We start from the raw sequence: 25,759 nt of genomic DNA, 5'->3' as shown, positions 1-25,759 counted from the left end.
AACACAATAAAAGAAAAACAATAAAATAAATTAAGAAAACCGAATAAAAATATAAATATAATATAATCAATAATTTAATTAAAATAATGAAATTATAAATTGGAATGTTAAATAAATGATAACATCAAAATAATATAATTCTGGATTAATTGATTAATATTTTAACGCTTCACATCGAAAATAAATCTAGTTTAATTTTTATTCTTTATACAAAAAGTGAAATCATAAAATTCACAAAGTAAATTAATACATGAAAGTAAATTCTCTCCTTTTATCATGAAAAAACATTTTAATAATCATGGGAGAAATTGGAATAATTTAATATAAAATTATAATGCTGAAAAATATTTTTTTTTTATAAAATGGAATATTATATAAATAAAGATAAACCTTTGCATAAAAATTTAATTCTTCCGTATTCGTTTTCGGAATCAGTTTTACACCATTTTATCCATTTATATCAGAATAAAAATATTGCATTAATACTTTTGAAATTCCCGTAATATTAAATTAATAAAAATATCAATCTGTAAATAAAATCATTTCTCAGGCTCAGTCAGTGGCACACTTGGGACCCGGTGGCATGCCAATGATGTGGTACCCGCCGACCAACTCCTGGGACGTGTCGATGAGCGGTTCCGCCATGAGTCTGCATCATCCAAGCATGTGGGGATATCCCATGGGCTATCCCTCGGCGCAGATGCTGCCCCCGCATTATCCAGGATCTCTTTCGAGAGCGCACAGTCCAGCTAGAAGTGTAAAGTCCAGCAGAAGATCGAGGCACGCGTCACCGTCCCCCAGTCTGAAATCTAAAAAGTCCTACGCTTCGAGATCGCGATCGAGAAGATCGCCCGGGTCACCATCAGACGCGAGCTCCGAGAACTCTGACGAATCCGATGATGACAGACTCTCCCGAGGGTCCAGGAGTAGACGCGGCAGCGTCTCCAGAAGCATACGACAACGAACTTATCACGACGAGTCCAGAAATCTCGTGTCTAGAGGTCGACAAGAGTAAGTGAAAAAGAAATTAATGTTATAAATAAAAATTAAATGTCTTTTCAAATGCTTCCTTTAATTTAATTTAATTTAATAAAATTATTTAATTAAATTTATTTAATTAAATATTTTAAAGTTACTGTTTTGCTTAAGATTAAAACTTGAAAGCAAAGTCTCTTATTTTTTGTCTATTATAGATTAATTTTTTATGACTGGAGAATCTTAATTTCCACAAAATGTAGACTTAGTTTAATGTTTAGTTGATATTTTATATCTACGATCACGTTCGTATTTCGATGATTTTTCAGAAGATTAATGTCCGAGGAGAGAGTCGTGAGTACCGAGGATCAATGGTCCGAGAGCCCGTCTAGTAAACGGTACTCGACGCCCTCGAGAAGCTACGATGAGCGCTCGGTTTCCAGAATAGATCGACTGGAACGCGTGCAAAACGGAACTTACCGCGACCGTCGAAGGCAAAGCACGGACGAGGAGTCCTCCGATCGAAGGATCAACGCGCCGAGTCGAGCACGAGTGACGAGCTCGTCCGACGACCACTTCGAGAGAGTGGAGAACGCATTGAAGAGAGCGTCGTCCCTTCGCAGGGACATAATGCTGGATCATCGTCGCGATTCTCGCAGGTCGTCCTTCGAGAGCGACGGTCAGGCTAGGAAGACGCCTTCTCGCGACGTGACCTCTCCGAAAGGGATACCCGGAGAACGAGCGCGCCTTTTGGAAAGACAATCTTCTCAAGGAGATTCAGATAGGGACAAGAATCGCGCGAACAAGGATGAAATCGAGTTACGTTCGTTAAAAAGAGAACAGCAGACTCGTGATGTCTCTCGAGAGCGCGAGATCCGTGCAAAGAGAGAATCGTCCCAGCGAAGGGACGCTCTCGACGATCCAGACAGGATCTCCAAACGAAGCTCCCGCAGATCCTCGTTCGAGTCCGACAGTCAAGGTCCTAGGAAAACATCCTCCAACGAAACGCCGATAAGGAAACACGAGGAAAAGACGACCGGTGAGCCTCAAAGTCGCCAGCGATCGATCGAGAAGGGACAATCCGAGGATTCGATAGGGATTGCAGAAACTCAACAGCAGAGGCAAGAGAACGTCGATATAAAGAAGCAGCTGCGAAGATCTCAGTCCCGAGAGGACCCCAAGACAACAAGGAGAAGTACAACCGGAAATGCGTCGCCCAAGAAGGTCGCTGCCAACGAAACCGTCAGCCTAATGGAAATCCCCAAAGAGGAGTGGGCCTGCGAGCACTGCACCTTCATTAACAAGATCAACGATCGCGTCTGCGTGGTCTGCTGCAAGACCAAGAGTAGCGCGTTACCGCCAAGCACCTTGAACGACGATCCGGTGAACCAGCCGAAAAGCGAAGCTAGATCGAGCAACGTCGGCGATCTCGAAAAGCGGACCAATCTGTTGAAGATCTCCAATAGCGAAGAGAGCGGCGACAGCGGATCCGTCAGGAACAAAGGTAGACCGAAGCGTACAATCAGCTTCTCCTTCGGTACCAAGTTATTCAAGTGACGTTACCAGGATCCGTGCTCGCTTTCCCCCCCCTATTCCCGTCCAGAGAAACGCCAACGACCCAGATTATATTTGTACGCATGTGTCTCTTGTCTTTTTTCTTCCTTCCTTTTTATACGTGAAGCAGCGCAGTCAGGAGCCCGTACAACTGGTTGTTGTCCATCCTTCGATGTATTCCCTTGGATGAATAATAAAGAGACATGGAAACTGTTTTTCGTACAAGGCTACAACGGGACCAAATGCATAGTCGTATTTGAAATTCGGCCATCTATCGCGTTCATGTCTGAGGCACTATATTATTCATTCAAGTGACGCGATGGTTTCAAGCACGAGCGTGCATTTGGCATATGTTCCTTTATTCCGGGGCGAACCATCGATGGAAATGATTGCCAGAGCATTTGGCTCGGCGATATTAAAACGCGTCAACAGCGCGTTAAAAGATTCATTTATTTCAAGATAAACCAAGAGTTTCGCGTAACAATGTAAATTTTCCAAAGTTTTCTATCGAAAGATTAAATTTTGTCCTGATATTCGGATATTACTTTAATAACGTTCTGTTAAGTCATCAATAATATTTGAAATAGCATTGATTACACGTGCTAATTATTGCCAAATTGGCAGATTAATAGCTGCGTTAATTAAACAATATCTTGTGAAATCGAATGAATTTTGTCAAATTTGCCAACAGATTATTCGTCATTTCTCTCTCCCTCTCTTTTTCGATCTCTAAAAATAAAATAAAAGCGTTACAAATGCGCATTCTTGGGTGACCTTGAGAATGACAATATATGAAAGTAACTAGAGCAACTGATCATTCAGATTAATCTGTCTATTTAAAACAATAATTTCAAATTTCAAATAAAATGGAACAACTTTGGCATTAAATCATGAAAAAAATTTCTAATTTACAGACGCAATCGCTTCAGAAGATAATCCTTTCGTGGAGAGTTCTAAAGCTACAGTCACGACCTCAGCTTCAGGAGCAGAAGAAGCGTCATCGGAACTGGCAGACGCGGCATCATCGCCGATTGCTGAGAATTTGGCATCATCATCATCAACATTAGCCTCTTCCTCGACTACGAATATCTCTAAAATAGGCGCGAATGCGACTCTGCAGGAGGAAAAAGCTACGCGAGGGAAACTTTTAAAGAGTCATTCGGTGTCTACAGGAACATCTCCTCCACCACAAAATATCTCGACCCAAGTAAGTATATGTCATCTAGATAAAAGATACCATTTGCGATCGAAATATTCGATAAATAAATACGAACAAATAAATTATCTAATAGATTACAAATAATATGAATAAAATATTGTAGACCTACGATTATCTCCCTGCGAAAGGGACTCTTGGAAGATCCGCGTCAGTGGCTACGTCAAAGAGTTATTTGTATTACGATGACAGCGATGGAGAGGTAAGCGCAATATTGAGAATGAATTAAAAACGCAATTCAAGTTTAATTAAAATTGCATAAGAGCAATCGAAAGAAATGAATCAGTCATCTAATAAAATAATAAATTAATAAATTAATTATATACATTTTATTATACAGGGTAGCCCCGAACGTTCCAGCCAGACTTTGAGACTCTTATAGGAAATTCTGAACAAAAAATTTCCTATAAACATGGATCGAAAAATGCTTCCTTAAGAAGTTATCGCTAAAAAATCTCTAATGAAGGAAAAGCAAAAGGTGAAAAGAAAATGAAATAAAAGGAAAATGAAGCTAAATAAATTTCTTGAAAAAAACGATAAAAATAAAAAATAAAAATCTTTTTCTTTTATGAAAATAAAATAATTTTTATTTTTAACTAACTTTTATTTTATTTTCATAAAAGAAAAATATTCTTATTTTTTATTTTTATCATTTTTTTCAAAAAATTTATTTAGTTTCATTTTCTTTTCACCTTTTGCTCTTCCTTCATCAGAGGTTTTTGAGCGATAACTTCTTAAGGAAGCATTTTTCGACCCATGTTTATACGAAATTTTTTGTTCAGAATTAAATTTCCTATAAGATCTCAAAGTCTGGCTGGAACATTCGAGACCACCCTGTATATGGATATACAAATACTATAAAAAAATTATAATAATTTTATATATTTATATAATTAATTTATATAATTATAGCAAATAAATTTTACAAATTCTTATAATGAATATTTCAAAGTAATGAGTAAAATATAAAATGTAAAGATTGAAAAAATTGTTGGACGCCGATCATCAAGTAAAAGATGTCTTGTTTTCACGATCGATCGCGTTCTAGTGAAAAGACAAGTCGGAGCGTCTGTTTCAGGAGCAGACCAGATTCGCGAACAGTCCCGATCTGTATCCGCGATCGTTCCAGGAACAGCAACTGGTGATATCCGGCCAGAAAAGCAGAGAACGAACCAGAAGGAACTCCATCGACTCGTCCCACCTCTATTATCGTTCCAGGGTAAACTCGCTTACAAGCCAAGCCTCACGGATTTTTCGTTATCCCACCTCATCGATCCTCAATCCAATCCAATAATTATCAGCCTCGGTGTGAACATAGGCAGGATATTTTTATTTCTTTTTTTTAGCATCGTCCAACCGCTTAAATAGACTACTCATCATATATTTCTCATGCTTATTCACAAAATGCGTTTTCAGCTACAACTAAATATAATTCTAATATTGATCTAAGCAAGCATTTAACAGCGCAATCAAAGACAATCCACGACGACGGAGTCCTGCGACTAGTCATGAACCAAGTAACATCGTCTATTGTGTCATCCTTTTCGCCGATTTAAAACAATCTCCAATGACAACTTTCGCATTTCAGGAACCCAGCCAACCGAGATACGCGGAAGCAGGTCCCAGTTCCAGTCAGCAGGGGGTTTCCACGCTGACCCGTCAGGGATTGGAGATCGTGGAGCTCCTGCGAGAGGCCGAAAGGCAGGGATTCACAACCGACGACGTCCAGGTCGCGTTGGCGCAAGGCGCGTCGAATCCGATCGACTGGCTTCACACGCAGTGGCCGCATCTGGTGGAGACGGTGCGGGTCCTGGTGACCGCGCAGGGCAAGGAGCTGAGGGAGAACAGCATCGGCGTTCTGTCGCCAGCCGAGGCGAGAGAGGCCCTACGATCGGCCAAGGGCGATGTGTGGAACGCTGTCGCGGCGGCCATTCGGCGTAGACAGCAGAAAGTGCGTATAAAATGAGCCCCCTTGATCGATGAGCGATCCATCGTGATCCCCTCTCGATTGTCGACAGTGCCAGCAGATTATGGCGAGGGGAAGTTTTGCGCTCGCGGACGTCGTCAGAGCTCTCGATAACAACGCTGGGATCGAGGACGCCGCTTTGCTCGAGCTGCAGAAAAATCAGCTCAAGCCTTTCTTAATGAGGATCTGGGGTCCTCCGGTCGGGGTGGAAAACGACGAGGCTGCACCGCATGGAGGTCAGTGGATGCTCTTGGAGACGATTAATTATTTTCATTATTTCCGACATTTTTTTTAATGTTACTTTATACAGGGTGTCCCAGACTTACCAAATCAGTCGTTAATGGTAGATTCTTGAGATTATTTGGAAGCGAAAATCTTAATACCAAAATGTTGAGAAAGTTGTAGTTTCGGCGTTGCAAAAGATTAAAGATTACCAATTGGCGCGTTACGTCCTCTTGGGCTCAGAAACATAGCGTAAAGGATCCGCGTACAACGCGATAATATCGATATCGATAGAGAGATCAATATATAAAATAAAAAATAAGATTCTGCAGTGAGCGCGATTGTGTCTTCGATGCGACAGTAGTCAGTAGTTTGAACATCTTTATGAACATTTCTGAATAATAAATTTGATGACTGCGTCATTATTATCGTAGTGTTATTAAAGTTTTTGTTTTATTAAAGTAATGTTATTAAAGTTTCAATTACACTTGAACATATCTTTTTATTTCATGTCAATTCCTCTATTAATGTCGATATTGCGCGGACCCCTCGATATGTTATGATTTTGAACGCGGCGCACCAATTGGTAATCTTTTCACCTTTGTAGCGCCGAAACTATGTCTTCCTCAACATTTTGGTATTAGAATTTTCGTCTCCAAATGATCTTAGAAATCTGCCATTAATGGCTGATTCGATAAGTTTATGACACCCTGTATATGATGTGTTTTATGTTTATTCTCATTTTTTAATATCTTATCACGCATATCGAAGATATAAAAAGTGATTGAATTATATTTCATCAAAAAGTCTTTGAATTATATTTCATATAAAAACTAGAATAACAATTTGGTCAATTCTGATTTAATATTTATTACAAAAATAATTCCGATTTTCCAATTTTTGCAGATGCAGCGGGTGCGGTCGGTGGTGGGACGGGGGCGGAAGCCGTGGAACAAGTTGCGAATGTGTCCGATACGGAGGCGCGGAAGCAGGTAATGTCACCAATTGTTGATCATTTCGTGGCGTTGCAGGCCGACTTTCAAAAGCAACTGGCGGCCCTGAGAGAACTGACCGATAACTGGCGACACGAGAAAGACCCCCCGAATAAATTGGGTAATAATAAGTCTGATAATCTGTACGAGCGCACTGACGATGGTAATAGCACTGTTCTAATCGATGCAAATCTGGTCCCAAGGGCCGTACAACAAGCGCCTGATGTAGCGATGCCGGGCGATCTTGTTACGCGGCAAAGACAGGCAACCGTAGATTCGCGGGAAGGCTCGAAGTGTTCCAAGTCGAACGAGGGCCTGGATCGAGTAGAAGCCGCGTCGAACATCGAAATTCCCGCGACGACGACGATGATCGATGATGTCGCGAAAGGATCGCACGAGGAAGCGAGCGAAATGCAACATGATGCCGATCTCGCGACGACATCGATCGACGAAACAATAGAAACAGCAAGGCAAGAAGAAGTTGAACAGAAGGGATTATTATCGAGTAACGTTGAGGTTCAAGTATCCTCCTCCTCGCCCGCAATTTCTGCGCCCGACACAACGGAACCAGGTCAATCCTCTTCTCCGCAAACTTGGAGTGCTCCCGAATTACTTGATACAGCGGGACCCACCGCGAACAATGAGTCACTCGTCCAAGTTGAAAAGTCGGAATTGGGCGAAGCATCTGGCATCTCTTTCCAGGACTCGAGTGCTCCTCGACAACAGGTCGACATCTTGCAACAGTCGTCGGGGAATGATGTGATCGCGGTGAATGTATCAGAAAAGGATCTTTCCGCGATGGAGCGATCCGATCAGCACATCGAGAGGAAAACTCCCGAGCAGAAGGACGAGTCGCACGTCCTGGCGATGGAGGCTCTGATGTCCGCCGTGAAATCACTGCCGGAGCAGTTTTTAACCCCCTTCATGCAAGCGATGCAAGTCCTGTCGCCCAAGAAAGGTGATGCTGACGTAACGAGCGCTGATGTTGAATTTATGAACCGATTGAATACTTTACGCAGCACGAAGGTCGAAGAAACAGCCAAGGCTATAACAGACGTCGATGCTCATCAACCGAGGGACGACGAGAAGAAGTCCGTCCCGGCAACTGCGGATGAAACTGATGGATCGCTTCTTCGCGAGAAGAGTAATAATCAGACGAAAGATCCCTTAACCAAATCGAGCAGCAACAAGATTGTCAGATGCGAGCTTCCAGATTCTCGGATGGCAAAGTCCCGGTCGAGCGTTCCAGATATCAAGCAACAGCAACAGGATATTAGATCGGTACGTAACCTGGACACACACGAAGCTAACATTTCGCAGACTAACATCGCGAGGGATCCGACACCCGAAATATTCTCAGATGCGATAGACTTCGAGTTGAAAGACATTCCCGAAGAAACACTGATCGCGATAACAGAACCGATGACAGGGACGTCGCAAGCAGACATCGCGGAGGCTGTACGTTCACGTAAGAATTCTTTAAACATAGTCGACACATCTGCGGAAAGATCTACTGGAAGCAAACCCCTATCGATGGAAGGATCAGTCATGGAAGCATCTCCAGGTGAATCATCGAGCTTTCAATCGTTAATATCATCTACTCATGATCCATCCATCATCTGTCGAGAAGCTCACGAGCTCGCAGTCGCATCCAATGACACGTTGATTGGTGCATCATCATCACCATCATCATCACCATCAAAGGAAGCGAACGACTCTTCCATCGCGCCTAGTGACGAGCTTTCCGCTGATAACAACACCTTTGCGATTATCGATCCGCTTCTAAAAACTGTCTCTCAGACGGACATCTCCGATCAGAAGAGTGCAATCGCTCGCGATCATCCGTCTATTTCTCACGCTACTAATACGGAATCCAAACAGGACCCTAACACGTGGGAATCGAAGCGACACTCGAGGGATTCGCATCATGTTGCCACCTCGTTGGCCCCCCTAATTTCATCTCCGATCGCGAAATCACCGTCTATCGTCGAAATATTCGATAATCTCGAGGCGACGTTGCGTCACGATAAAAGTGATACAAAGCCCAGCGCGGCGAAGAATGCGGCGCACGTTGCGGGAAAAGTAGAACAGACAATTTCGGTCGCATATCACACTCCCGCGAGCGACGCTAAAGATGAAACCACGCTGAAAGGAGCGGACGTGCCCGTCGAGCAAAGCACGACCGGCGATTTATCCATTATTCAATTACGGACCGACGAAAGTGTCCCACTGTCATTAGCAGACTCTGCGGCGAATTTCAATAATCCAGGAAAAGAGAATCCGGCAGAAACCGACAGCTCGACGAAGGACTCAGCTCGACAAGGACCACCCTCTCCAACAGAGAACCGAGAAGTAATTGCTCACGATCACTTAACCCAGGCGTCACGATCCTCCCCTTCAATTGACACTCACCTCGAAGATACTTTGCTCACGTCAAATACCTTAGGTGGCTCTGCAACTTTGACAGATGTCCAAATTTCAGAGCAAAGCGAAGTAAAGTCCAAAGACTCTGTTGCAGGTACTGATGGAACTTCCGACAAAAATGCGGATAATCCATCAATGAATATCATTGATGACTCGTCGAATGACATCCCGTTCCCTCGATCGTCCATCGAGAAATCGAGTGAGAGTTTTTTGCAGCAAAACGAGGTAGAGTCCAAAGACTCTGTTGCAGGTACTGATGGAACGTCCGACAGAAATGCGGATGATCTATCAATGAATATCATTGATGACTCATCGAATGACATCCCGTCCCCTCGATCATCCATCGAGAAATCGAGTGAGAGCTTTTCGCAGCAAAACAAGGTAGAGTTCAAAGAGTCTATTGCAGATACTGATGGAACCTCCGACAAAAATGCGGATAATCCATCAATGAATATCATTGATGATTCGTCGAATAACATCCTGTCCCCTCGATCATCCATCGAGAAATCGAGTGAGAGTTTTTTGCAGCAAAACGAGGTAGAGTCCAAAGAGTCTATTACAGATACTGATGGAATCTCCGACAGAAATGCGGATGATCTATCAATGAATATCATTGATGACTCGTCGAATGACATCCCGTCCCCTCGATCATCCATCAAGAAATCGAGTGAGAGCTTTTCGCAGCAAAACGAGGTAGAGTTCAAAGAGTCTATTGCAAATACTGATGGAATCTCCGACAAAAATGCGGATGATCCATCAATGAATATCATTGATGACTCATCGAATGACATCCCGTCCCCTCGATCATCCATCGAGAAATCGAGTGAGAGTTTTTTGCAGCAAAACGAGGTAAAGTCCAAAGACTCTGTTGCAGATACTGATGGAACCTCCGACAAAAATGCGGATGATCCATCAATGAATATCATTGATGACTCGTCGAATGACATCCTATCCCCTCGATCATCCATCGAGAAATCGAGTGAGAGTTTTTTGCAGCAAGACGAGGTAAAGTTCAAAGAGTCTATTGCAGATACTGATGGAATCTCCGATAAAAATGCGGATCCATCAACGAATATCATTGATAACTCGTCGAATGACATTTCGAATGATCCTCGATCATCCATCGAGAAATCGAGTGAGAGTTTTTCGCATCCCGGGGTCGAGGTCTCTCGATCTGATGAGAAGCGAGACGCGCAAACGACGAGTTTCAGCATCTTAGACGCGCTTAAAAATCTCAATATATTCTTCGCGTCGCGAAGCGAGGTGAAGAACGTCTCCCCGATCAACGAGGGCTCGTTCTCGGCTCCTATTACGGCGAATATTGGCGACGTGACGCCCGGTATATCCGATACCTTTGAAATAAAGATCTCGGAATCACCCGTAATAACGGTGAATGATTGCGCGCCGATAAAAAACGCCGCTGCGAATACCATCGAATCGGGTAGAACTGGTGATGATGTTGATACAACAAACGGAGGGAGGGCGGGGAACGTCGATTCGCCCGGAAACGACGTCTCGATCGTCGCGCGTAACGAACCGGTTAGATCAAAATTACCGAATAACGAGTCGTTGGACGACGAGGGCGCGGGGCAACCTCGTAAAAGCGTAATCGCGAGACCCGTCGTAAAGGATAGATCGCCCCTTAAAAAAATCGTCCGGAGAAGATCGCCCGTTAAGGTCGTAAGAAAGTCGAGCGGCGTCGTACCCAGGAGGGGCTCGCCGCGTAAAAGCACGAGCCCGAATAGTACGACTGTCACAAAAGCGAGGGCGACGGCCAGCGAAATTACCGGGACGTCGAGAAATCGAGGGCCGATGCGGGGCAACGAGTCGCGAATTAAAGAACCCGTAAAGTCGACGCGCGACAAAATGGCGGACGGGAAAGCAGGCGAATCTGTCAAACGATCGTTGACCGATATCGACCTGCGAAAGAGTGATAAAATGAATAAGAAAGCGTCCAATGCGGAGAAAACACTCGCGATCGATAATTCCGAGGCGCGAATTAACCTTAAAACTCGAGAAAAATCGGGAATTACTGAAAATGGCAAACTCGAACCTCCGAAAAGTAAAAGTATCGGAGTCGATCGGAATAAAAAAGTGGAAATGCCAAAAAATATTAGAGCGGATACCTCGACCTGTGAAGATCGAAAGGAGGTTATAAATCACGAAATTTCGAGAGATAAAATGTCAAAAACACTTTCGACGGAAAATGGAAGGGATAATTCGAAATCTAAAGTACCTCCACCGTCAAAGATACCGGTTTTGATGCATCGAAAAATGGCGCGATCTACAAATATCATTCCATCGAGCCCTTGTAAAATAAATTCAAGCGACACGCGATTGTTAAAAAGCATATCGACGAAATTGCCGGTAGCGTCGCAGGCAATTTCGAAATTATCTCTGAAAATCCAGGAAAAAGCGAAGACACCGAGTCCACCGATCGCGCGGAAAGTCGATTCCGGAGATAATTCGAAGACGGATCGAATTGAATCCAATAATGGCGAATTAAATCCAGCGAGAACGATTGAAATTACGGAAAATGCGAAAGACGAGCGGATTCTGGGAGAGAATCACGCAGAGAGTAGCATCGCGGGAGAAGCCGAGGAGCCTCCGAAAGTCGAATCGATACAATTGGAGTCCACGTTGGAGGAGAATTCGACGAATTTTAACGAACATCTGGAAATCGAAGACGCGATCGAGGGGAGCTCCTCCGATTTCGAGAGCGACGAGGACACGGAAACGGCCAGGTACATCTCCGATCATAACTCGGAATGCAATTCCGAGGAGTTCACGGACGCGGAATTGTTGTTGGAGAAAACGCTAAACGAGATAAGGTCCGAAATATCGGAATCCGAGGAGGAGGAGGAGGAGCGGACGAACGGATCCGAGGGGAGCGAGGGAGGCATCACTTGTTCGTACGAAACAGAAAGCCACGATCGTGATTCCGTATTGTCCGAAGGCTCGATCGATGAACGGGAGATTAGGTCGAGCGAGCTCGAGGACTCGACAGGGGAAGATGTGTACGAGGAGCTGCCATCCGAGGGGGAAGAGACGAATGTACGAGTCCGCGAAGACTTGGAACAACAGCCCGGGACGACCGTTGAAGAAGCCGACGATACAATACGAGAGGAAGTCGACATTTCGAACGGGGCGGAAGGCAATTCTGAAGTCGCGCGAGAAGCTGAAGGGAATAATTTGCCTCCATTGACAGAAGCCATCGCGGAGCTAATTCAGCCGGAAATAATCGATCGGGAACTTTCTCAGAACCTTGAAATCTCGGATTCTACCGCCGCTGTAGCCGTGGCTGATCCCGCGACGGCTTTGCTTTCAGCAAAGTTGGAAGAAGGTGCAGAATCAAGGGAGGATATCGAGTCAAAGGCGAGTGAGCCGAGGCTCGAGGAAGAAGCGAGCAAAATCGAGGAGATTGATAAGACGAAGAAGAAGGCGATGAGCCCGAAACGAGCGAAGATAGGTCGAAGGGCGAGCACAGGGAGCAAAGAGGTCAAAATCGGGAGGAACGTCGACGACGACGACGACGACGCGTTAAAGGGGGTGAATCGGGCGCCGAGGAAACGATTCTCCCTCGTAGCCAGTTGCATCCGTCGTTTCGAGGGCGAGGAGAGAACCGAGAGGAAAGCCTTGGAAAGCATCAGGCGCAAGAGACAGGGATCTCCCAAGACGGAGCGGGAGGTCAGTAGACGAGAGTCGCCGCAAGAATCGACTTCTTCCGAACCCTTGACGGATCAATGTCGACTCGAAACGCCAAAGGGGTGTCCCTTAATTTTTAATTGCGTGTTAATCGTTGATGGTTTGATTGCGACAAGAGTTTTGTGCGATGTGTGCTAACGCGAGAAGGTAAGTATCGCGACTAACTCATTGTCTGACGAGAAAGTTGGCGTGTCTCGCATCTGTATAATATGTAATAGCGCTTAATTATTCAGAAAAGAGATGTGTTATCCTGGATTTTCCCTGTCTTAGAGATGTAGAGATTTATGATAAGTATCCTCTGTGCGTCAACATCGATTATATAAAAGAACGCGAATTAATTATCTCGATTGTAGATTAGTTATCTCGAATTAATTATCTATATCCAGTAAACATCAAATAACAGTTATATAACTGTTAGTTATAATTTCCCACTTATTAATATAACTGTTACATATTATATAACATAACTGTTACATGTTATGTGACAGTTACATAACATGTAACAATTATATTGCTGAGGGAAATTACAATTAATAATTATATAAATGTTGCTTGGTGTTTGGTGGGTAGTTTTACACATGTGAAATAAAAGAGAGCTCGTTTCTTGACGCTATTCATCCCTTTGTTTTTTTGTTCCCGTTAAGAATTTTAATATTTTAATATTTTAAGATATTTTCACAATATTTTTAATCATCACAAATATCTTTTTGAATCTTCTATTTTATTTAAGGATGCTTTGTATGTACAATCCCAGCAAAAAGTAGCTGAAAATCAATATTGACGAATATATTCACTTTTGATGTATTTTGAGTAAAAAGTTGTGTGGAATATTGCAATTTGATCTTAGCTACGGTGCAGAGATATATTTTTTAATGTTTATTGCGTTTTTACTGAAATATTCCGAATTTTGTTAATCGAAATGATTAACTTTAGAATTTCGCCTTGTGACAGATACATGGCTAACTTCATTGAATTATATTTAATAACTTTTTAACCAGTTAGTACTTGCATAATATTATTTGACCAAATATTTCCTCTGTATCTAAACTTTTGCAAATTTTAAACAAATTCTGAATATTATTTCCATGTGTTTTTGTCATTTGAATCGACGTGTTATACGTTTCCCATAAGAACACATGTTAATTCGGTGCAAATTAAAAGCCTTATAACTTGTGAATGCTTTAATGAATCGATTTAAAAATTGTACTGAAGATTCTAAAACATATAAGGACATTCTGTACAATTTTCATTAAATTCTCAATATTTTGAAAATAAGTACAAAACATCCTTAATCATCTAACTTAATTATTCTTATTGTTAGTAGAGATAATCATTTGGAGTAATATTAACTAGTTCACTGGTACACCCGAAATCAACGTTTTGTACCAAAACTGGTGAAAGCAAATAAATTCGTATTTTATATGAAAGTTTATCTATAAGGTTTATCTATAAGTTTATATATAAGGTTTTTTGCGTCGCTAGACGAATCAAGGTCGAAAATTCAAAATTCAAATTTCAAAATTCGAATTTCAAAATTCAAAATGGCGAATCCAATATAACGAACTAATTTTATTTTATTATGGAGAAGATCAAATTCGATATGTTCGCGTTTTTCGAATCTCTTATAATGAATCTATAGACAAAATTGCAAAATTTAAGTTGGCAGATCCAATATAGCAGCTTCTAGTGATTAACTTTAATATTCCATTATGGAAATATATCACACTCGGTATGTTTTTTGGTCGCAGATAATGAATTAGTCCAAAATATTCAAACTTGAACATATCGAATTTGAATCTTCTCTAATGAAATTAAGAAATATAATAATAGAACAACCAAATTAATTCACCATATTAAATCCGCCATTTTGAATTTTAAAATTTCGATCCCAAATTTGTCATCAGCGACCCGAAAAATGTGGATACGAAGTTTCATGCAAATCCGTTGAAAATTGACAAAGTTATTCAGTGAACACATATATGAGCCATTACCAGTTGTGGCACTTTTTTTGGCCATATATGGGCCAGTGAAGTGGTTAATAATAAAAGAAAAAAATTAATAAAATTTCATTCATACACACGAACAGTAAAATATTTTATTTTCCATATTATATTAAAAGAGAAATATATGTATATATTTATTTTTTTTTTTTTATTTTTATAAATATTCAAACTCGCACATTAAGCTGTAGAACTTGCAATACGTACATATTATTATCTCCATTATTACATGAAGTGACTTTAAATTATAAAGTATCACTTAAAATTATAATATTTAAATTAAAATATTTATTTATAAAAAAATATTCATTTATTTATTAATATATTTATATATAAAAACAATCTCTATAATATTTACATTGAAACGACAAATTGAATTTTCCCAAGTCGAGATTTGTAGACGAGAAACTAAGCTTCTCTTTTCGAACAAAAGATGCGGAAACTGTACGAACTGATATCGGAGCGATGTTATGTTTGTCACGTGTGCAGAGAATAGCGCGTCGTCTCTTGGCGGAAGGTCGGGCGGCGAATTACGATGAGGCCGAGGTCGCCGCTAGCTTGCTGGCCCTCAAGTTTGGCGATGCCGAGGCTCTTCAGGCCGCGAAGGAGTGTTCCAGCGTGGAATCAGCACTTGCCTTCCTGCAACAAGAGTGCGAGCTGTGCACAGGTCGCTTCGCTATGAGTCAGGTGAGCATCGTCGAAGAGGGAGGATTACCTGAAAACGGTTGGCGAAGGCAAAGTTAAGCGAAACTCTTCCTGGAGCCAACTCCAGGAAGGAAGCGACGAGGTGGACCTCGCCTTTCGTCGAAATAAATGGAGAATAGACTCCATGATCTCTCGATTATCCTGATACACTTTCGTTTCAGATGGTCTCCATGTTAAAGTGCGTGCACCGTTGCTGCAACGATTGCGCGAAGAATTACTTCACCATCCAAATTAGCGACAGGAACATCACGGACGCCGTTTGTCCCTATTGCAAGGAGCCTAATCTTAAGGACGCGAACGAGGACGAGGTTCTCGAATACTTCAGCAACCTGGATATACAGCTGAAGACCTTGCTGGACCCGCCGATCCACGAGCTTTTCCAGAGGAAGCTCAGAGATCGGACTTTGATGCAGGATCCGAACTTCAAGTGGTGTATCCAGGTAACGGGATTTTATTGTCTCTATTTTGATATCGAAGTCTATCGAGATTATTGCTGTGCTTTTTTCAGTGTTCGAGCGGATTTTACGCCGATCCTGACCAGAAGCGTCTGATTTGTCCCGATTGTCGATCTGTCACGTGTGCCTTTTGCCGGAGACCGGTGTGTTTGATATCGATATATTTTTTTCGAGTTTGTACGTAATAATTAAAAGATGTTAACTGTCTCCTTTTTTCAGTGGGAAAAACAGCATGAGAGAATCTCGTGCGAAAAGTTTGCCGCTTGGAAGGACGAGAATGATCCTGACAATCAAGCCGCAGGTTTGGCCAAACATCTCGCCGATAATGGCATCGACTGTCCCAAGTGCAAGTTTCGTTATTCGTTATCTCGTGGAGGTAATAATGCAATAATTATTATATTTATTGCAAATATTATTTATCTATATTTCTTTTTCGATTCCATTTTTTATCGTCATCAGATTTAATCATTCAAGTTTCATTAACATTTTATGGTCGCTCAATTACATAATATTGAACTATTATTATTATGTATAAGATTTATTATAACGTTAGTATAAACATGCAAATTATGCTTGAAATAATACTAAACAATTGATATATAATTGTTATACTTGAAGAAAATATGTATTTCGATTGAGAATTTTATTATAATAATCTATATCCATTATAAAAATTTTTCAATTGAATATAATAATTTCTTTTATAATATTTAATATTTTCTATAATATTTTATAATTCTTTTCTTTTATAATTTCCATAATATTTTATAATTTCTTTATAGTTTTAAATTCTTTTCGCTTTTTTATCCCTCAATATAACTAAAAAATTAAATATTTCGAAAAAAATACACCTTTCATAGGCTTTAGTAATTAGAAAAACAATATACGCAAGAATTGATAAATGACGTTTGTAAATATTCCCATACATATGCACACGCATATTTTAATATCATGTCATATTTAATCGAGCCCGCGGAGATAAGAGTTAAATGTATACATATACGTGGAAGGGAGAGATATTTTCTCGAAATTATTCGATATGCATATCAGGGACATATTTTTCGGGGCTCGCTGAAAGGAGACTCGTGAATTTTCATAGGTTGCATGCATTTCACCTGCAGCCAGTGTAAATATGAATTCTGCTGCGGTTGTGGCAAAGCTTTCATGATGGGGGCGAAGTGCACGGTTAGCCCCTATTGCGCCAAACTCGGCCTGCACGCCCACCATCCGCGCAATTGTCTCTTCTACCTTCGCGACAAGGAGCCCGCGCAGCTGCAACAGCTGCTCAAAGAGAACGGCATAGATTACGACACCGAGGGTCCGATCGGGGAACGCAAGTGCAAAGTGCAACTGCAGAAAGAAACGCCGACCGGGGTCGTGGACACTATATGCAACTCCGACGTCGTCGAGGATCACGCCGGTCTGTGCAGGTAAGATTCATCGGCGAACAATACTCACGTAATTGTCAGCGGCGATAAAAAATTCTAGTCACGTTGTAGACGTGAAAATTTATATGTAAAGTTAAAAATGTTATAAATAAAATTATAAAAAATAAGCGTTTATATTGTGACAAATAATAGTTTTTCTTAACATTAGAACAACCAACCAATTAAATATATATATATATATATATATATATATATATATATATCTTATCTAGTTTTATCACATTTGTGTCAATTCGATATTTTGGGTATTTGAAAAAAACATTTTATTTTATTTTTTATTATTATTTTAACTTCTTTTTATTTCATTTTATTTGTTGATACTGTTTTTAATTTCTTTTTATTTTATTTTATTTATTATTTTTAATTTCTCAAATAATTTTCACTTACAAGGATTTTTAATATTTCGGATTTATTCTTGTTAAAATAAAACTAAGAATACTTATATATTATTTCCAATAATTTATCATTCCTCGAGGTCCTTTTTATCCAATTTTATCACAGAAAATAAAAAGGTATAAATATTTTTAAATATTATATATTAAAAACTTTTATCTGTTTCAAAATAAAATTAAATTTACATGTAACATCTAAGATTTAAGGTGAATAAACTTACTTTGCATTAAAGAAGAAATATATTTTTCACAATAGACGCTTATAACACGAGTTTTAGCGAACTGACCACGAAAATACGATTTTCCTAAATTGTTATTGAAATATCGTACCTATATTTATCATAAACGAGATACGCGACATGACATCAATTTATTTATGTATCTAATATTTCTTGAAAAAAATTCGTCCATATTCTATAAAAAAAATATATATATATAAATAATTTTTGTCCTGTCACATTTATTTATTTTTAATCGTACACTCAAGTTTTCAAATTAAATGAGATTATTATTAAATCTGTCATTTTGACAGATGTACAAGATGGTATACAAAACTTCAAAATTAAAATGATTATGATTAAAAATAATATATAATAATTTTTTTTATTTCCGATAAAAATATCATAATAATTTAATCTAAAATCTGAAATCCATCATTTTGGTCCAAATTTGATTGTTCTAGTATTAAAGAGGAAGCAATAGCTCTCTCGAAGAGACTATCATATTTTATTGATTGCAAAAAATTGCAGCGAGAGATTTGTTTGTACTTTCTCTCTGCGTCAAGATTATTCGTTTATCAAATTCTCGATGTTAAAAAAAACTCACTAATAAATTAATTCAAGGTATAAATAACACAGGTCTACAAAAAATGGAGTCATGATTGTTGTTGAGCAGCTGGAGGTTATTTCCGAAATAATTTTCTGCGTCAGATCTTGAATTCTTAAAATCTGATTTCAGATTCTCCATCAGCATTTCCCAAAAACCCATATATACAGTTTTCAGTCCAGGTTTTCGCGTTTATAGTTCAAAGTTTACAGGTTTAATGTGTCATGAGGTTGTTGGGCTATAACGGCGCAGGGTTTGGAATTCATCATGTCATCTTAAAATGGCCGTAACTTTGCAAGGAAAAATCATAGATGACCATTCGACAGCTCATTTTGAAGGGAAAGAGTAGTACTAAATGATGCAATTAGAAGAAAAGAGCTAAAATATTTTGTGCATCCTGTACATAACCTCAAAAGTAGCCCAAAAAGCCATTTTTCGAGTATATAACCTCAAATATCTCAAAATCCTGACGTGATGGGCCAATTCTGACCTCGGATTCGGATTCTACGCAGAAAATTACTTCGGAAACGATCCCCAGCTGCCCAACAACAAAACCTTGTAGACCTGTGTAATCCCAGTAAGCAAAATGTTAGCAGTCTGCCAGCAGCATGCGAGCAGATTCAAACAGAATATTGCGGCAGATTGGCATCAACTGCGTCCGCATTAAGCTTGGGTTCTGCTAGCAGAATCTGTCAGCATAAACCGACAGCAGATAGACAGCAGAAATCGAGCAGGATCTGTGCGTGCAATTTGATGTTAGATTGTCAGCAGAAACTGCACAAGATTTGCGCTTACTTTTATTAATGTTATATAAATGCAACAAAATTGATTATTACAAGTGCTAAACAATATTATCGGCAAGTTAATTAGAATTTTCTTAGAAAATAACATATATGTAATATGTTATATCATAGTTATATCTCATATAACGAAGGACTAATTCAATTTAATTAAATTAATAATAAAGTAAATGATAAAAGTAAATGTAACTTGTAAAACTTGAGATGTAATTTATTATATTTAGAATTAAATTCTTGCTTTATACCTCAAATAGGCAGTACATGAATAATTTTTCATTTATCATATTGATTCCAATCCAGTTTAATATTCTGACTCTCATTTGCTTGTATCAGATATCAGAAATTAAAGTGATAGAAATTAAAATGATAATTATTATATTTTTAGTCTTTTATTCATATTCGCGACTTTATATATATTTCTGACAGAAATTCAATTACGAGAAAGTACAGCTCACGTAGCGGTAAGTGAAGGAACTATCGAATCATGCAAACCCTGTTCCATTTCTGCCATCAATCTACTATCAGAGATTGTATGCGCAGATCCTGCTCGATTTTTGCCGACAATCTGTTATCAAATTGCATCGCACAGATCTTGTTCAATTTCTGTCACCAATCTGCCACTAAGTTATGTCGGCAGAATCTGTTCGATTTTTGCTGCCAATCTGGTAACTGATTATGTTAACAAGCTTTGTTATATTTCTGTTGACATTCTGCCGACATCACATGATATATCAGAACTTGCATCGATTCTGTAATCTTTCTGTCGACAACAATTTGTAAGATTCCCTGACAAGATCTGCTTTAGCAGACTTGGCTATTGGGGATCATATGTAGAAACGACTTACCAGCACAAATTTCTTATTTATCAAATTCTTTATTATTCAAACATACGACGTTTCGACCATTTGATTGTGGTCCTTTTCAAGTATAAATTTCAATCAAGATGGTCGATATTGTAGATAAAGAATGAAATTATTCGTTTAATTAAATTCTTCGCTATCAGAAGAGAACCTAAATGGCTTTGAAGGAAAATCCGAGCGATACATACGATACATTCCGCGACGATTCCGCGTTAGAAAGTTCGCTCACCCTCCCAATTTCCGGGGGAGGGGGCGATCCCGGGCGATTCTTCGGCAAGGAGAATCCGCTCGAACGCTAACGAGAGATCCTCCATGTCATTCAGGATCCATTACGTCGAGTATCTAGTTCGAAAGATCCGTATGACGCGGTTGGAACCGCTGCCCTTGCTAAACGTGGACGATCTCGAAACGTGCGTGCGACGCGCGGGGCTGAAACCACCCCCGAACTGGTACGGTCGCGACCCCCAGCATTACAGGAACGACCTGGTCGAGGTAAAGCGCGGGTTTTGGGGCATCCCTCGTGCCTGACTAAAATCTCTGGGTACTTTTCCCCCTTAGGCAGCACTACATTGAGTACTTGGCGGGCCTGGTGCTCAAGGGCAGGCTGGACCCGGTGACGATCTTTGACTTGAACGACGCCAAGCAAGAGCTGCGCCGACGGGGAAAGGTTCCCCCTGCGAAGGACCAGGAAATGTCCGAGCGAGATTATCTCGAGGCGTGCATTCAGGTGACTAACACGGCTCCTCTCTTCTTTATTTTTTTTTCTCTCTCTCTCTTTCTCTCGACGACTCGCCTCCCTCCCGGCCTTTTCGACCCACTGACCGAATTAACAGCAGTTGCATGAAAGTAGAATTCCTGCGTGCACGAGACTTTCCTGCGCCGAAAATCGTAAAAGGTGAATAGACCTTCCGTCGAATGATGCTGTCGAACGGCCGTACCTTGCGTCAATCTTCCGAGGTATATCGTCGCGCTTGGACGATCCTTTTTTTCCAAGCATTTTTGTGAAAAATGGACCATCTGGAAAATGTTAACAAGAAATCATTTTATAAGATTCGATTTATAATTTAATATATAATTTAATATATAGTTTAATATATAATTTTCATACTGTACTTGTACTGTGTAATTTAATAATGTAGGAGAAATCATTTTCACATTTTTTCACAGCTCCTGTTTCTTTACAAGATTATTTATTTTAGTATAATAAAAATAATAATAATAAATGGCTCTAAAAATTTAAATTAAATAAAAATAATCAAGGCAATGAGAGCCAGCGCAAGTTTTTTTATGCGCACGTATTATGTAATAACAAATAAAGGAACACGATGTAGATGGTTTATTCTTAAACCATAAGAACGCGTTTATTTAATAAACGCGTTCTTTTATTTATTTTAGCTACGATTCCTGTTAGAAAGAGAAATTGTATAAATTGATTTTTCTCTTTTAACAAGAATTTTTTAAAAATATATAATAAAAAAGAAACGAATGTATTTTTCCATTGTAAATTTAAACACTTGTTATTTATTCCTCGATAAAAATACATTTCAAGTACAAGAGCCAAAAATTTAAATTGATTTTATATTTAAATCAAAATATATCGGATATTAAAATTCTTAAATTGACCTATTTTTTATATAGATACTTGGAAAAATTTAATAATGTAAGGGAAATCATTTTTTTAAAGCTCCTGTTTCTTTACAATATTATTTATTTTAACTAAGATTCCTGTTAGAAAGAAAGAGAAATTGTATAAAATGATTTTTCTCTTTTAACAAGAATTTTAAAAAAATATATAACAAAAAAGAAGCGAATATATTTTTCCATTTTAAATTTAATCACTTGTTATTTATCCTCGATAAAAATACATTTCAAGTAGAAGAGTCAAAAATTTAAATCGAATTTATATTTAAATCAAAATATATCAAATATTAAAATTCTTAAATTGACCTATTTTTTTATATAGATACTTGGAAAAATTTAATAATGTAAGGGAAATCATTTTTTTAAAGCTCCTATTTCTTTACAATATTATTTATTTTAAGTTAAGATTCCTGTTAGAGAGAAAGAGAAATTGTATAAAATGATTTTTTCCTTTTTAACAAGAATTTAAAAAAAATAATATATAATAAAAAAGAAGCGAATATATTTTTCCATTTTCTAAATTTAATCAGTCACTTGTTATTTATTCCTCGATAAAAATACATTTCAAGTAGAAGAGCCAAAAATTTAAATCGAATTTATATTTAAATCAAAATATATCGGATAATAAAATTCTTAAATTGACCTATTTTTTATATAGATACTTGGAAAAATTGTATAATATATTATAATGTATATAATATAATCAATCAATTAAATTTAGATTTTTATTTGAAGATATTAAGATCCCTCTTTAAAAAGAAAAAAATTCAAATTTATTAAATACATAAAGTTATTACATTGAAGAAAGAAATCTTATTTTATCCGTGCATTATAATAAAAAAAAAATAATTTTAAATTCACAATTCCTAATGGCAATTTTTGATTTCGGTAATATTATAAAGGATGTTTTCTACTAGATATCATTTCGAGAGAAATAAAAATTTCATACCCGGCATTATATCCCAATATTATAGATCCGTGCGGCCGTTCGCAGCTTTTTTCTGCATAAATAACGATTTTCCTTTCCTCCGAGTTGCTTTTTTTTATTTTATACGGTACATCGAAGTAAATAAGGTGTACGAACGTAAAGTATATGCTGCAGGAATGCATTAACATTCTACAACTTCACCGTGCATAAAGTATATTCCGATGTTGCAGGTTGTAAAAAAGGAGATTCCACTGGAGTGACTACGGAAGAATATTTCAGGAAAACACTCGTATACCAGAAGTCATAAGAGAAATAGAGAGAGCGTGTATTTATTTTAATTTGTATACACCATGTGAACAAGCCTTCCTTCACCACAAGTGAAATTAATATAGGACCATAAAAAATATACATAATAATATGCACATGTGGACATTAGTCTTTGTCGCAAAAATTTATTTTTTGACATGATGTAATATGCGATTTGTACATTAATTCACATAGCGTTAATTTATTCGCGATAGAAACATCGCGAGAAGAAATAGTGTGTTCATATCTTTCTAGGTGCTCTTGTTAACAAGCCAAGATTTGCATTAATCGAATGTTTCTTCAATGATGGAAAAAATATTTATCTCGATGAGATTTATAATTAGCGTTTGAAAATGTGTATTTACTTCTTGTCTTTATATAACTGTTTTCCAAGAAATAGACTATATAATTAAAGAACTGTACAATTTTCATATAAATCCTTTCTTTCTGTATCTAAAGTCCCAAGTGAAAGTTTATCAAGTTTTCAAAACAAAAGATTTAGCAGTCGAATAAAGTGTAACAATATTTACATATATTTGTACACTTTTATAAAAAAAAATACCCATTAACAAAACTAAAATATACTATATTATTCAAATTTTCAAAATAGTTCTGCTATAAAACTACTCAAGCTTTTCCTTTTCGTAGATATTACTGTACTTTCTTCCATGATATTTTTTAATCGAGTTATATTCAATTTTTTAGATTTTTTATTAGAAGTGGGTAATTTTTTGTTATTATTATTTGATATTATTTTAGGCGTAGTTAAGGGTAATTTTGTTTTACTGTTACCTTCCTTATTCAATCGTGATAAAGGCGTACAACCTGAAATATTCAAACCAGCAGTCTTGTCCCTAGATTTTTTCTTTTTCTTCTTGCGTTTATTTTGCGGCGTCTCTACTTGAGAATTGTTTAATTCGATCGGCTTCAGCCGATTTCCCTTTTTGAATGGCAACGTGGTATTTTTAGAACAGACAGAACATTTGATTACCAATTTATTCATCTCATTTTTTATAGACTTCTGTGCCAAAGCGATGCAAACTTTTGGAATCCTTTGATTTGGATTTTCATTCATGCGACGCACAACCTTCTTTACTGATTTAGACATTTTTCTACCACGTGCTATCCGAACCTGATGATCCACAGTGCTCCAAAGTGATCCACAATGCGAACACATTGCTGATGGCCCAAAATTCCTCTGTGGTAATTCCACTATTTTACTAAGGTTTTTACATTTTTGCCTGAAAATTCACACAAAAGTTGAAAACATTTTATTCTCTATATACATATATATAGTATTATATATTTTACATTCTACATTTTTTCTTTTTTTCATGTATTATATTTTATATTCTAACATATATACAGGGTGTTAAGGCAATCTCTTCTCAAAAAAAAAGCTCTTGTAGCTTACTTCGAGAGCTTTTCAAAACATTACAATAAACAATTTTTTTATCGAGTACTTTTTGAACTTTATGAGGCTTGAAATAATTTCTTAATTTTTATATAAACCATAAAATATCTAATAAAATATTGATTTTTTGATTATCTTACCTTAATACTTTTATGAGAGAAATAATAAGAGGAATCAATTGGTATAAAGAAAACACACAAGAAAAAATATTATTAATATTATAAATTGTTTAAAAAATGTTAAAAAATATTATTATAAATTGTTTCCAAGAAAAAATATATAATTTGCAATTAACAATTACATATATATTTAATTACATATTACACCCTGTATATATACAAAACTGCTATTAATTTATTATATTTAAAATATCAAAATTACTTGATTATAATTATCAATTGTATAGATAATTATTATTGTTAGATTACTAGAATCATTCAAATTATTTAAAAATTTGCACATTAAAAAATATTCAATAATAAACGTTAAGATGCAATATTATCCAAATGCAAGGTGCGAGCAGAAAATCCAGTAATTTCTCCTAATAACTGTCTAAAAAATTAATTAATGTCCATATAAAACGTGCAATAAATTACATGTAAAACGTTTGTAACTCCGCAGTTACTGGATTCTTGAACTTCGTCATAAATTGATTGACGTCCCACAGATGTTTAACAGTTTCTACAAACTCGTCAACGTTCGACGAAGATTCCATGATAAGTATTATCAATATACGATAAGTATTATCGATATAAGATATTTATTCTACACGTTGCAGATTCAACTTTCGAATCAGGTTAAACAAATCGTTCTCCACACATGTTTATCGAAAAAAAAAGAAACACGCAGGAGTGTCATCACAGCCAGTCACGTCCATGATTTATCATCGCTCAGTGCGACCAACCTAACGGGAGGAAAAGACGTTCCCAAA

At 38.0% G+C, this 25,759-nt stretch overlaps 2 protein-coding genes across 11 annotated transcripts in view; one reads left to right on the top strand and one right to left on the bottom strand.

Annotated features, from left to right (window-relative positions):
* Positions 1-23,831, top strand: part of LOC105255397 — a 30,998-nt gene extending 7,167 nt beyond the window's left edge. For 5 of the 9 annotated variants that reach the window (XM_020028760.2, XM_025410433.1, XM_020028786.2 and 2 more), the window contains exons 6-21: positions 551-1,011; positions 1,305-2,479; positions 3,444-3,736; positions 3,852-3,947; positions 4,806-4,964; positions 5,334-5,696; positions 5,764-5,947; positions 6,840-8,206; positions 8,807-13,036; positions 15,544-15,741; positions 15,921-16,199; positions 16,268-16,357; positions 16,434-16,590; positions 17,314-17,644; positions 21,098-21,266; positions 23,339-23,831. In XM_020028760.2, coding sequence (XP_019884319.2) covers positions 551-1,011; positions 1,305-2,479; positions 3,444-3,736; positions 3,852-3,947; positions 4,806-4,964; positions 5,334-5,696; positions 5,764-5,947; positions 6,840-8,206; positions 8,807-13,036; positions 15,544-15,741; positions 15,921-16,199; positions 16,268-16,357; positions 16,434-16,590; positions 17,314-17,644; positions 21,098-21,266; positions 23,339-23,368 — 9,582 coding nt within the window. In that variant the 3' untranslated portion in view covers positions 23,369-23,831. Of the gene's footprint in view, positions 1-550; positions 1,012-1,304; positions 2,480-3,443; positions 3,737-3,851; positions 3,948-4,805; positions 4,965-5,333; positions 5,697-5,763; positions 5,948-6,839; positions 8,207-8,806; positions 13,037-15,543; positions 15,742-15,920; positions 16,200-16,267; positions 16,358-16,433; positions 16,591-17,313; positions 17,645-20,862; positions 21,032-21,097; positions 21,267-23,338 lie in introns of all 9 variants that reach the window. The other 4 variants (XM_025410432.1, XM_025410431.1, XM_025410434.1 and 1 more) reach the window with 4 other exon arrangements.
* LOC105255388 lies at positions 21,185-25,736 on the bottom strand. Of its 2 annotated transcripts, XM_025410436.1 has the most exons (4): positions 25,425-25,736; positions 23,130-24,655; positions 21,478-21,556; positions 21,185-21,413 (listed from the first exon to the last, which is right to left on the bottom strand). In XM_025410436.1, the coding sequence occupies exons 1-2, from the start codon at positions 25,541-25,543 to the stop codon at positions 24,016-24,018; spliced, it is 759 nt and encodes a 252-aa protein (XP_025266221.1). In that variant the 5' UTR covers positions 25,544-25,736; the 3' UTR covers positions 21,185-21,413; positions 21,478-21,556; positions 23,130-24,015. The 2 variants fall into 2 exon arrangements, with proteins under 2 accessions (XP_025266221.1, XP_011262950.2); XM_011264648.3 differs by having other exon boundaries at positions 21,185-21,556.
* Between the last annotated feature and the right edge of the window lie 23 nt (positions 25,737-25,759).

Source organism: Camponotus floridanus, unplaced genomic scaffold (genome assembly GCF_003227725.1).
Source record: "Camponotus floridanus strain SB8 unplaced genomic scaffold, Cflo_v7.5 scaffold32, whole genome shotgun sequence".
NCBI classification, from domain to species: Eukaryota; Metazoa; Arthropoda; class Insecta; order Hymenoptera; family Formicidae; genus Camponotus; species Camponotus floridanus.
Note: the sequence above shows the minus strand (reverse complement) of the source record. Positions and strands in the feature narration are given on the sequence as shown.